General features: G+C 39.5%; 1 protein-coding gene across 1 annotated transcript in view; it reads right to left on the reverse strand.

Moving 5' to 3' along the window:
- dvl3b (dishevelled segment polarity protein 3b) overlaps window positions 1–12,008 on the reverse strand; it is a 55,181-nt gene extending 43,173 nt beyond the window's left edge. The window contains exon 1 of the mRNA XM_072695010.1: window positions 11,584–12,008. Coding sequence (XP_072551111.1) covers window positions 11,584–11,744 — 161 coding nt within the window. The 5' untranslated portion in view covers window positions 11,745–12,008. The remainder of the gene's footprint in view (window positions 1–11,583) is intronic.
- Window positions 12,009–13,607: the final 1,599 nt, after the last annotated feature.

The raw sequence follows: 13,607 nt of genomic DNA on the forward strand, positions 1-13,607 counted from the left end.
GGAAATATCAGCTTTTTACAGAATACAAATAAATCTTTAAAACAATATTTGAATTTCATAATTAACCCTAATTCGAATTACTGCTTTGGGCTATATTGAATTTTGTTATTAATTGTCTAATAGCAATAATAATTTGTAAATCTCTACAGTATATACTATTATTATGGCATACACAATAGCATAAATCAATAACACATAGCATAGTCCTAGACAGGGACTCAATATGGTCCTTTAGCTGTGAGTATATGGTTTCTAGGCTGTAAAGTGAATAAATCAACAGCACAAACTACTAAACAGTAAGCACTCCGAAAGTTGGCTTCCAGGTTTCTGAATAGAAATGTTTCTTTTCTTTGATTAAAGGAGTGTCTGTGCTGAAATGGGATATCGGAGAAACCAAATATTGCCTCTCACCAAATATTGTGCGCATCAGTGATGGCGCAAATGGACTGAAATCAGCCACTTCTCACATAAGAACATCTGTACCCTCAGATATTATCAAACCTGGCATGCCAGCATGGCACACAGGGTTTTCCTTATCATCTGATAATACAGGTGAAAGCAGAACAGTGGTGTACTGCTTTTTGATGTGCACTAAAGCTCTGAGGTTACGTAGTTCTGTAAATCTGTGCTGCATTCCACTAAACCAGCTCTTATTCTGTTCATTCATGTTCTATTGAACAACCATAAGTGGTCTATCCAAATGCTTTTTCATCTGATGAGATGAACTGTAGGTTCATCAAGCTGGCCAAGCTGGCCAACCAGCATAGGGCGTGCTTTCGTTTGAGTCTGATGGTTTTTCCAACCGGACCACGCTGGTTGACCAGAATAGCCTACATGACCAGCCTGACCGTGCAGGTCCAACAGTATGACCATCTTAACCAAACTGACCAACTAGCTTTACCAAACTAGACAAACCTGTATGGCCAGCTTCACAACCAGCTTGGTGAAGTTGGTCATGCTGGCAGACCAGCTAGTTCATCAAACTCAAGTGAAAACATAGCATATGCTGGTCAACCAGCTTAGGACCCCCCCCCACCCCCCACCCCCCACCCCACACACACACACTCGAGTTTGATGAACTAGCTGGTCTACCAGCATGACCAACTAGACCAAGCTGGTTGTGAAGCTACATTCTGTGATTCTGTGGCCTATGAAAGAGTCCATTTCTGCATCACATAAATAAAAATAATCATATAAATGATATTATCAATCATAATAATCATATAAATTGGAGGAAAACACATTTTTGCATATTTACCGCATTTGCAGTTTTGCCATGTTATTCAATTTATGAGGTAAAACAGATGTAATACAATAATAATATAAAATAATAATAAACCAGTTTCAGGTCACAGTTCTCTGTTTGTACTTGAATGCGTATATGATGAGTACATTATACACACACACGCTAACCACCACCAGCAGCTCTGAGCTGACTTGTGTTTGCCCGGAGAGGAGCAGGAGGAAGAGAAGATGAAAGAAAGACAGAGCGGATAAAAGAGAGCAGAACAGCAGGGGTGTCATACTCGCACGGTCCTAGTCTAACACTCACACACACTCACACACACTCACACACACTCCATACAACTCATGAAGGGTAATTAACTGATGAGTGGCATCAGGGGTGTTACACCAGCTTCAGAACTCTGAACTCAGACTAAAGCTGTGCCAATACCCATGATTTGTTAATGGTTATCCTAATGCTGGCCTTTGCAATACCACTAATCACAGAAGGCTGAAGTCTGCAAAAGACACTAATACCTTAGATCAGGCTAAATCTCATAACACAGGCAATGCTAACTCAATATGTAGCTAACTGCTAATGCTAATAACGCAGCTAATACTAACCCACAACGTACACCAGCTATCAGCCATGAGCTGGATGGTTTAGCAGGGTAATAACACAGGTGGAATGTATCCTAGTACTCCTATTAGCATTAGCTGTGTTTTTAGCATTTAGCATTCGTTTTGTAACGTTATTATCAATGGCTTCATGTGCGTTACTACTGTTAGCGGTATTTCTAAAACCGCTGTTATTGTGACTGCCCATTTAATATCATGGCAGGTGGAAATGCATAGCTTTTTTGGGTGTGGCGCTACTGTGGAGCTCGGCTACTGTGGAGGTCCGACAGGCCTCACTAAGGAGCTAGTTCGTGTCATATCGTAATACGCTATGCTGTATGTTACGCGTATTGTGGATATCCACCTTATTTTCTATGACCACAATGGAGGGGCCATCTTTGCTTACTATGTGTTTCCGAACAATTTCAGACACAATGTGAATTCAGAGAACTCAGAGAAGCTGCGAGCAAATATTTAAACAACGAGATGAATTATTATTATTATTATTATTAATTATGGGTATTCCATGTCCATTTAGTTTAGTACACTGTTTGTACACCATGTTTTTAGGCACCACTTCAAAATAGTGAACCCCCAGAGTAGTGCACTATCCAGTAAACAGGGCCCAGTTTCAGACACAGCTTTTTTTAGTTAGAGGGTGTCACAATCATTGGAAGTGAACAGGGTTACAGGGTCAGTGTTGCGGGGCACCATATAACTTATATCCACCGCCTTCGGGAGAAGAAGAAGACCTTGCGTCTATGGCTGAAGGTGCTAAATTTTCATCATCCACCCAAACGTCCACACGTCTGCTCATACCAATTTGTGGAGGGGAAGCCAACACCAGAGCATCCTTACCCAGAGAAATGGCTGGGTTATGAAGCTAGTGAGGCTGTCGCTAGTGGTGCATTCTGTGTCAAAACACTGTGATAAATACAGCGTATATAACGTATATAGTGTATCATGTAAATGTCATTTCATACAGCCCTGGGAGAAACCGTGCTGACTCGAAGTTGTGTTATTCCACCTTACCTCACATAACTCATCAATGCACATCGTCATCCAAGCACTTTCCTGGCAAGTCCTGAGGTCACTGCTGCTCTGAGCTCCATCATAAATTACGCTAGAATCTGCAGTATGATATCAGCACAGGCTCCAACTTCATGCAGACCAACGCTCAAGTCATAAAATCAGACATTTTCCGCTACACTCTGAGCATTCTGGGCCTATCAGACATTTATCTAGTGTTCGGAGAATTACAGATAAATCCCAGTCTGATGGTTACAGCTGCACAGATCTATCTTCAAAGTGGCAGAATCTGATCTGCTCAAATGCTTTTCACAGTCATTTTTAGAAACCGAAGGTCAGCGATCCGCAATCTACTGCTATTTGCAGCCTTAATAAGAAGCACTTTGAGAAAGTAATTTACATTAAACATACTTGGTTCACATTTTTTTTTTTTTATTATATTGTTTATATATATTTTTGTATTACACTAACACACTTATTACCATATTTAAGTAAACTGAGATATGTGTATACCTAATTACAGCAACATAATTAATGACAATACCTCAGTTTTAAAGGAAGTCGATGTAAAATCTTAGTAATTGTCATTTTGGAGTATTTCTATTGGTCCACTGCCAGATTCAAATGGTCAAAAAGTGAAATACAGCACAAATTGAAACTTTTTTTGTGACAGCGACATCATATATAATAAGAATGTATATTGTTATGGTCAATTATTCTGCCACACCACTGAGCCATACCTCATACCTACACATATTAGGCTTATACTATTGAACAATGGTATTAGCTACTGAACAATAATAAGATTAATACCTCAATCCTACACTCGCAGTGTAAGGGTATGTACAGCTATTTAAAGCTTGGATCATTCACCAATGCTTGCTGACTTGCTGTCATATTAGCATTTGCAAGTCTGTGACTGAAATGTCATTACTGTGCAGCAACAGAGAGAGACTCCCGGAACAGAAACCAGAGAGGAGAGAGGGTGAGGTATGGAGAGAGGCAGGTTAAAGAGTGGAGGATAAAGGTTTAGTGCTGCCTTTCTGTGATCATAAATACCTCCTCTCACTGAAATATGAAGGTGAGGCCTGTGCGAGACAGCCAGAGAGACACTCAAAGAGGGAAAAAGAAAGAGAGAGAGAGAGAGAGAGAGAGAGAGAGAGAGACAGAGAGATAAGCAAAGAGGGAAAACGAGTTAAGGAGAAGGTCAAATAAGAAATAACCTCGACTCGCAGCTGAACTCTGTCTTGCCGCCATATAATTGCTGAAGACGCTGTGGCAATAAATTCACAGCTCAACACATCCATTCCAGCACAGCGGGAGAACCACCGCTAACACAACCTTCAGCATTTAAACACAGCAATACACACCAGGAGTGAATTCACCTGTGTGTGAGAGCTCGTACAGAACCGCTGAAATGGCATTTCTGTTTCTTAAAGACCTCCTGAAGCCAAAATATGCTTGTTTTTAATATTCAAATCATTCTGACTGGATTATTATTAGAACACTTACCAATAATACCTTTTTGTGGTTAATTTTAATACCATTTTTCTTTTCAAAACTGGCTAATGGCTGATTTTTTGGGGCTAAATAAACACAAGAAACATACAAAAATGACACTATTTCCGGATATTTGAATAAAACGGATAGCTTGGAGGTAATTGATTGTGCATGTGCATTATTAATACTTATTATGATTACACATACCCATACACATATTTTTCAGTTGAAAAGCTAACGCATAAACTAATAGTACTGGTGTTCGGATAGGGCCGTTATCAACCCAACAGTGCGGTGACTACAACATGACTACTCGGACATGGAATACAACAGTGCTATGAACTTTATGCAAATTAGCAGCGACTACCAATCAGAACGCAGGTTCTCCCTTCCTCTCAAAACCTGACTTTGGTTTTCGGGGAAGGTAAAGCGCACCAACCGTCAGCCAGACAGTCTCTGGTGTAGCCATAGTTAAATAATACTTTTGAGAAGGGTTCAGTATTTATGTTAATAAATTCAACATCACTCCAAAAAACATATTTAGAAGGAAAGCTGCTAATTTGTTGAAAACATCAGCAGATTCTGGGTAAATGAACATGTTGAATGAGGGTTGTGAACATTTAGTGAATAAATAAAGCCTACATTGGCTCTGATTGTTTATAGTGGTGGTTGTTCCTTTAAAAGCAGGTCTTGCTTGACAATGCAATTCAGTCCAACATGCCATGCCTGCGTGCTGGTGGACATGCCTGCCAGAGACTCATCGCCTGCGATTTTATCGCTTGCAGCATGCCTGCAGGGACACATTTACTTTAGCATTTTTACCTGCTTCAAAAACAACTGCTTGAAAATTACGTTGATGTTCCACTGCAACAGGGAGAGTAGCGCCACTACGTCGTTGTTACTGACTGTAGGGGGAGCCCAGGAGCAAAAACCATAGCAGTTACCATACTGAACAGGTACAATTTTACAATTATTAAATAAATAAATAAATAAATAAATAAACAGGAGCTATGAGGCTTACACAGCTAACAAGGACTACAACGTTCGTAAAGGCAGACTGCATGGCTAGGTGCTTGATTTTATACAGCAATGGGACTGAAGGAAACACCTGAATCTAACCATGTCCCAATACTTCTGTCCATATAGTGTGCTTGCATTCTGACGCTATATGTTATCTATAAACATTGCTTCTGAGCTACATTAGCCTTGTCACTGAAGAAGCACACTTCTGACACCAGACATGTCTTAGCCTTGGGGGTAAGGGTGAAAAATGTGGGCATTAAAAGCGGCTTGCTGCCGCAGTGTGAACACTGCAGGTCATCTGAGAAAGTGCTAAAAGTACAAAACTGTACTGAACTGAACTAAAACCTGCAGGAGCGCCAACCAATCTGAATAAAGAAGTGCAGCATGCCTGGGTGTGTTATTTGAGGGTGCGTTGTTGTGTGAAATGGTGTAATTTGCTAAAAAAGGGTAATGCAGTTTCAGCAGCATGTCAGTTTGGCTGACGCTGACAGGGTTGCAGGTTTATGCCCACGGAACTGGATGCAAAAAGAAAGCTCAGAAACCTCGACAATAAACGTGAAACAGAACTGCACCATAGTTTGGGACTACAGCAGTGTGAGTGTGTGTGTGTGTGTGGGAGGTAAATAAACATCCACTCATTTCCTAACATTAATGTTAATGGTAATAGTGTTATAATAGCCTATATGACCAAATCATCTCTTTCAGTTTAACTCGTAAATCTGAACCAATATAAATATGATAATATGAAATAAATACAATATATGCCATACAAATCCACTATTTTGCTGGACACTGTCCAGTCGTCCTGGTGTGTCTGACAGGATGAACTGAGTGTGATTGATTTCACTATTGATTTAAAACTCAGTGCTTTTGGATCTTTTGGATTTGCATTTAGGCATTTATAGGCTGCGTGAGACCACAGAGACTACTGAGGTGCAGTTTGACCAGTGGCTGCAAGCAGATGCAGGTACATACTGACCACTGACATCGAGAAGGCAGGGCTTATAGAGGCGTGTTTAAAGCTGTAAAAATCCATACACAGAACGTGTGGCGACTGTAGAAGCAAATACTGACGTGAAATCTGTTACAATCTGTTAACCCATAGGAGGCTACATATACCGTCATTTGATCTAAATTGTAATTATAATTGTAATTACAGAGTTACAAAATGAACTACATGTACATTTGATTTATTTTCTGTACTTCTGTATGCAAACAATGACAAACAATGAACTAATATCATAATAAAATGCCCTCCTCTTCTACTTTCCACACAGTTACTCAGTGAAAATAATTCATTTAAAATGATAAAAATCTGCTTTTGTCATCACCAGTGACAGTGACTTCTAAGGGTTGAAAGGGTAAATTATTATTAAATGATGTGGTCAATCAGTTCAGTGCTGCTTCACATGTGGACCATAAACACTCCTAAACAAAATAATGTGGCAGCTTTTAAAGAAGACCAGTCTCATTCCTTCCCCCGGGCTGATCTGTTTCTCTGAGCTCTCAGAGCATCTTTCAAACTGACAAATCTGTGAGTTGTGCGACAACAGCAACACACACACACACACACACACACACCAAAATACACTCCAGGCCGTCATATTAGCCGGAGAGAATGGACAGAACAATGGCCTGCTGTTCACCTGGATGAGCCGGTCTGGACAGGACCGTTGTCACAGACAGCCAATCCGGCAGTGGTCTTGTCTATCTGGTTGGATGTGAGTGTGTGTGTGTAGCAGGAATAGGATAGTATGGGTTTAACCCCTTATATGGGCAGGACCTGTCAACTTAAGAAAAACACTGGTTTACAAGTGGTTCCTAACTAATAAGCTTTAGCCTGGAGATTCAGGAAAGTAATGATTTATATTGGTATAAAATACAACAATAATTATGCTGTTTCACATTTTTATAACAGTTAAAGTGATTGTTCAATAAGTATAAAGTATAATACCTGTGATGATTTCAGTGTGTATTAGTATGGCAAGCCAAAAGTCAAGATCTCTGTAACGCAGAGAGACAACTACCGTAATTACTTTTAAATAGTTCAAAATCGAATTGCAGATATCAGTCTAACTATGAACGTTTTATTATTACACCAGATCTGCAGATCTATAAAGCCATTCTAACTAGTCATACTTCCAGGATGACGTATCCATAATGCAACTTTGAATAGACATATGTTAACACTGATTTACAGGGATTCTCACTCTCTTTTATTTATAATTACATTTACTGGTAAAAAGTCCAATTAAAGATATCAACAGTTACTTTTTACTGATAAATGCTGTAATTCCAGATATATACACTTCAGTTCAGACTAGAACAAAATATAGTTTTAGATCAATAATATTATTACTATTCAAAACCCAAATTGCAGATCTAAGATTATTTTCTATTTCAAAATGCACAAAAAAGTAGTCAAATTTTAAATTGCCAAAATTTTAATTTAGCATTTGCACCAGTCTTGACTTTTCGCTAGTCAGAATTACAGTGTAGATATTTGGAATTAAAAAGTTTTCTAATTAATTTATTGTAGATATTTGTAATTGGAATTTTTAATAGTAAAATAGTAATTAGTGTAATAAGTCAGGGTCTGTAAAACTGCCACAGTAAAACACAGCACTGACACTGAACACTGTGATCATTTTGGCTTCTAATATTAGGATAGAAAGGCTTTATACTGTTTCATCCCCAGTGTGCAGCCAGGTAGTATAACAAAGTACACGTGAGAAGCCCTTGGCACGCTATGAATAGTAAATAAAGCCCTGTATGGATTTGAGTTTAGTAATGGGATACTGTTCACAACCTGCTGTCGGTGACACAGTGGGCCGACTTGCCAAGAAATCCGCCCAAAGCCAGCAAACACGGGAAAATAAGATGCGCTGAACTGACCTGATTTAAACAGATCCATCATTTACAGATGAATAAAATACACTGTAACAATACAACAAATCAACACAACTATAAAAAAAATAAAATAGACCCCAAAGCACTGCATCGATGTAATATGTATTATTCAGGTAGAAATTATGTTTGCATGTAACTTAGGCCTGTCACAATAAATCAATCAGACTCAATTCCTTAAATAATAACAATATAAAACATGAATTAAAATAGATCTAAATTAATATTTGACAGTTGCATATTTTAAATTGTCTTGCTGCTTTGTTTTATAGCAAGAAACTACATACCTTCTTAACTTTTTACATTTTTATGCCAAGTCATTCTGGAGCATTTTAATTGGCACAAAACTGATTCATATTCTCAAGGAACGACACTACAGTACATAAGACTTTTTCCAATAACATAGTATTGCAATATTGGTATTATATATATGTCTCCAGTTATTGTTTATTCAATTTATTTTCATCGTTTAAATTTATATAATTTGACCACTGGTTACTTGTTTAATTGCCATAGTAATCAGTAGACTACTTACTAAACAATATAATAAATAAAACTGTCCTAATTTAAATTGATTACATTCAAAATATCACTTTTGTCAGCGTACCCTAAAGTAACAGGTGTACTTTATAACAGCAGCTAAGCTTAAAGCAGGAACTCCACTGACGTTCTGCCTAAATCAGTGGTTGAGATGTAAACAAATGCATTTAGAGTGGGTAATGGTTAATTACACTTACTAACAAAATTCAGAATTAAGTAATAATAGTAGTAATATAACAAGGGGTCCCAATATGTGTCTTCTGAGATTAATATGTAACGCTGATGATTATAAAATAGTGAAACATCTCTACATCTGCATTTTTTTAAAACACAATTTAGCCCAAATTGTTTCAAAACTATGGGAAAATAATGCAAAAAGCATTTGGTGAAATAACTTATTATGGGATTTAGCTTTAAGAGGTCTTAACCTCTTCAGACACCACTGAGAACTCTGACTTGTAAAGTTAATTTTACACCAAACCACTCTGAATGAATGGGAAAACTGGTACAATTCCCCTGTAACTTGTGTAATAAGCATGTTTTAGGCCTCAGGCTGGAAGGTCTGGGGTATTTGTTGCCTTCTTCCTATAATGATTTCAATAGGCAGGTGGTCAGTGCCTCTGGGATATACACATTATATATACACATATATACAATTCCTTTCTTTTTAAAATGATGGTAGAACAGTGTTTCAGGCATCAGCAAATGTATTCGTAACCCTTTGGTGAAATAACTTCTGTGAGGGCACTTTTAAAGGGTGCTAAACTAGAGCTGGGCAAAATGACGATATTTTATTGTATCGTGAAAAATGTTGTTATCATGATAACAATATGCTTTTCCGAACATATCGAGGATTCAGCTGCAGGTTTCATTACTAACAGTGTGATTAGACTGGTTCAATTAGATGTTCAGCAGATGTTAAATAAAAACCAGTATGTGAATAGTAGTTTATAAGAATCTGTTGCTACTGATGTTTTTGATAAATATTGTGTATTGCAAAAAAAGTCTTTAAATATCGTGATATAGCATTTTTACCATATCGCCCAGCCCTAGGCTAAACTAGTGGGAATATGTGGAAAACTACAGTTTCTTGAATACAATATCATACATCTATGTTTTTAAAAATACAGTTTAGTCCAATTGGTCTCTCAGAACTACAGTAAAACCTGTGTCTCGCTCATCAGCAAATGCATTTGTAACAACTGCGTATTAACTTCCAGCAGGGGATCTTTTAGACGTCCGGTTGCATTCTCCATTCTCCTCTGTGAACACTGACTTGTTAAGTTTCTCTAGAACTGAGGCTTCCACACCAAACCACTCTGAATGAGTATGTCTACATCTTAACCATTTAATTATGGAAGACTGGTCAAATATCCCTTTAACGTGTGTAATAAGCTTGCAGTAACTGGTAACGTGGTCAGATTTAAGACATGCAGTTAGTCTAACGGCCGGGAGGCTGGGGTCCTTGCTGCCTCCAGCCTATAATGATTTCTATAGGCAAGTGGCCAGCGCCTCTGTGGGAGCCAAGGGGAACAAAAGCAGCTCGGTCCAACAAAACACACTCCGTCTACCACGACACAATGTCCCACACCTTATTTGAATAGACCGACTATCCTAACACACAAACTTACCTACAAATCACGCGCTCAATCACAGGAACAGAAAGAGGAGATCTGTGAGTGCATACGGGTTGAGTAATTACACAGCGTCTATGAGTGTCTATGCAGTGCATGAGCCATGTGATTACACTCGATGACCTCAAACCACATAATCTGAAGTACAGTCATGGTTTTAACCCCCGAGGTTTGTAAATACGTCCAGTATTCTGTGTTCTCTGGCCTGCTCATCCACCCCTACAGAGCAAGTGCCAAGCTCAGCTGTCCTCTCAACTTGTTAACCCTTGTTTTGTCCTCCTCGGCCTCCACCCCTGACCTTTCAAAGGCCATAAAGCAGCCTGCCTTGTTTATTTCTCCCTTGTAACCCTAATTCCTGTATTTCAAACAAAAGAACAGGCTGTCCGTTCAATGTTCTTGCCTCCAAGTTAGTGCTGTTGTTGTCTTTCCTCACTGAAATCTTCTCCTTCCGCTCAAACGCACCTTCCTATACCTGGCCAAGCAGCTCAGAAAGAATAGCAGGCTTCCTGTCCATGCCCCTGTGGTCATCTGCTGTCTTGCCATAACAAAAAAAAGAGGAGCACAGTTGAGGCAAACCATGGCTAACATTTCTGCTCCTTGCCATCCTGCCTGTAGAGGCCTCCATTTCTAAAATGGACGCTATTAGTGGTTCAAAGACAGTGTGGGATTTATTCCCAGCTGATTAATGTGATATGATGTGATCCTAATGTCATATTTAGCTTTAAGACATGTGTGGAAATGATGGGAGGGTATTTGGATAGGACAAGACAGAAGGGATGTGGGGACATAAGAGGTGATTTGTGATGGAATGACAAGTTATAAGCTGATTTTAACCATTTAAAGCGGAGTTTTAGGCAGAAATAGGTCTTAGGTGTTTTATTAGGGCCTGAGAGGTGATGTGTGCTGTATAACAAAAGAGGTTTTCTTAAGAAAAGCAGGATTTGGCATCTTACTCAGCAGCTTCTTTTCGTATCTCCAGATCCACCTTAAATGGTGCAGCAGTCCTATGCTGGCGCCCGCGGCACGAGACAGCAACTGCTGCACCGTTTAAGGAGGAGCGGAAAATTCGAAGCCATGGAAATATGGGATGTGCTGGATGGAGGCTTACCCGAAATCATCGTCCATTGATTTGAAGAAGAATTTATAATTCGGCTTATTAAGGACATGTTTGAAGTCAGCCAGGGTGACCCTCTCGGCCGGGATGGGGAGTTTGACCAGATAAGGTGTCTCCTGGTCGTCGAGATGGTAGATGATCTTGGTCTCCCCCATGGCGGGCCGCTGGGGAGGAGCAGGCCGGGCGCATCCAGCCCCGAGTCCGTCCAGCAGCGCCTGTTCTCCGGCTGCAGGCTCCGCGCCGCCTCGCTCAAGCTGCTGTTGAACCCAAAGCCGTCAAAGCGTAAACCCTCCACGTTAAGGTATCACTACAGCTAATACTGATCCTCCAACGCGGTTAAATTGTCGCGTTTCTCCGTCCCGTCGGTCGTTATGTCCAACAAGGGCTCTGTGTGAAGTTCGCAGCCCCGCTGCCCCACAGCGGACTGAACGGCGCTGCTTTTCTCCACCTTCCCTTCAGAACAGCTGGAGAGCGCTGTGCCGTCAAACTGCGGCCCCCACAGGCTGTGTGCGGTACTGCAGCGTGGAAAACAGCGACTGCAAATTAACCGTAAAATGTTATTAATCAGCATACAGATTTTATAAAAATGAGTCTATATTACAAACTATGGTCATTTGCAAGTAAAAAATAATGTAAAAATAGTTTGACATTTATCTAAAATATCACCACTTATCAATAAGTGCACAATAATTAATAATTTATGTATAATTGCTCCTTATTGAGATTATGTTTTTAAAGGACCATAATTGTTGTCCAACACTGAGATGATTTATATTATGAATGACTTACATTAAATTAAAAACATCTAAATTAAATTGTATTCAGCTTTAAAAACTGATTTTTATAGGATATTAAAATAAATTGTGTAAACAAATAAATCATAAAAACAACACATAATATTTGGACAAGCCACATTGTAAATTAATTGTAACATTTAATTTTACATTTAATAAATAAACAATAATTGTGTATTAAAATGTCCAATGCATGTCTAATGCAGAGGTGATGACTTATTTACACTGTGAACAGCAATACCTGGAATCAGGGGTGTCTAAAATGTGCATGCGACTTCATACACTACTGTGCAAATGTCTTAATGGCCTAAACAAGCAGTTCCTATATAGCAAAGGTCATAATGATAATAGTGGAGGGCAGTGTGTGTGTGTGTGTCTGTGTGTGTAGGTCATTCTCAGCACTTCAGTGTGTTAGTGTGTGTCGCTGCTGGACTGAGAACAGTCCACCAACCACAAATATCCAGCCAATTGCATCCTGAGGGCAGCGTCCTGTGACCGCTGATGAAGGACAAGAGGATGACGAACACAAACTCTGCAGCAACAGATGAGCTTCTGACTTTACATCTACAAGGTGACTCAACCAGGTAGGCGTGTCTAATAGAGTGGACAGTGAATGGACACAGTGTTTAAAAACTGATCTACTCGCACCAGTGCAACACACACTAACACACCACCACCACCACTACGTCAGTGTCACTGCAGTGCTGAGAATGCCCCACCGCCCAAATTACAGAACCGGGTGAAAGGAGGCTAACAAAGTATGCAGAGAAACAGATGGACCACAGTCTGGATTTAAAGAACTATAGAAGGACATATGGTCAGTGGAGCTGATATAATGGACGATAAGCATAGAAACAAGGAAGTTGTGTTAATGGCTTGGCTAACCGCTGTGTATATGTATATATCATGATACTCTAATAATCCCACAATATTATTTTCTGACAAGTGCAAATGATTACAGAATAGCAATAAATATCACATCATCCACTGCTATTTCTTGCTTGGAAAAGGCCTTCTTCTCGGTTCTTCTGAAGCGGCCTGTGAGCCAGGCCTTGGGCTGATTTTTCTGCCCCTGAATAAAAAAAACTGTGTGTGGCTCCCTCTAGTGGTCAAAACATGCATCAACCATCCTGAATAGAAACAAGAGATCATCAGTTTCTCCAAAGTGAATTATCCACAGTTCAGTTTGAACCTCTATGAAGTGTAAGCCAGTCTTGAACAAAC

Source organism: Salminus brasiliensis, chromosome 13, assembly GCF_030463535.1.
Source record: "Salminus brasiliensis chromosome 13, fSalBra1.hap2, whole genome shotgun sequence".
NCBI classification, from domain to species: Eukaryota; Metazoa; Chordata; class Actinopteri; order Characiformes; family Bryconidae; genus Salminus; species Salminus brasiliensis.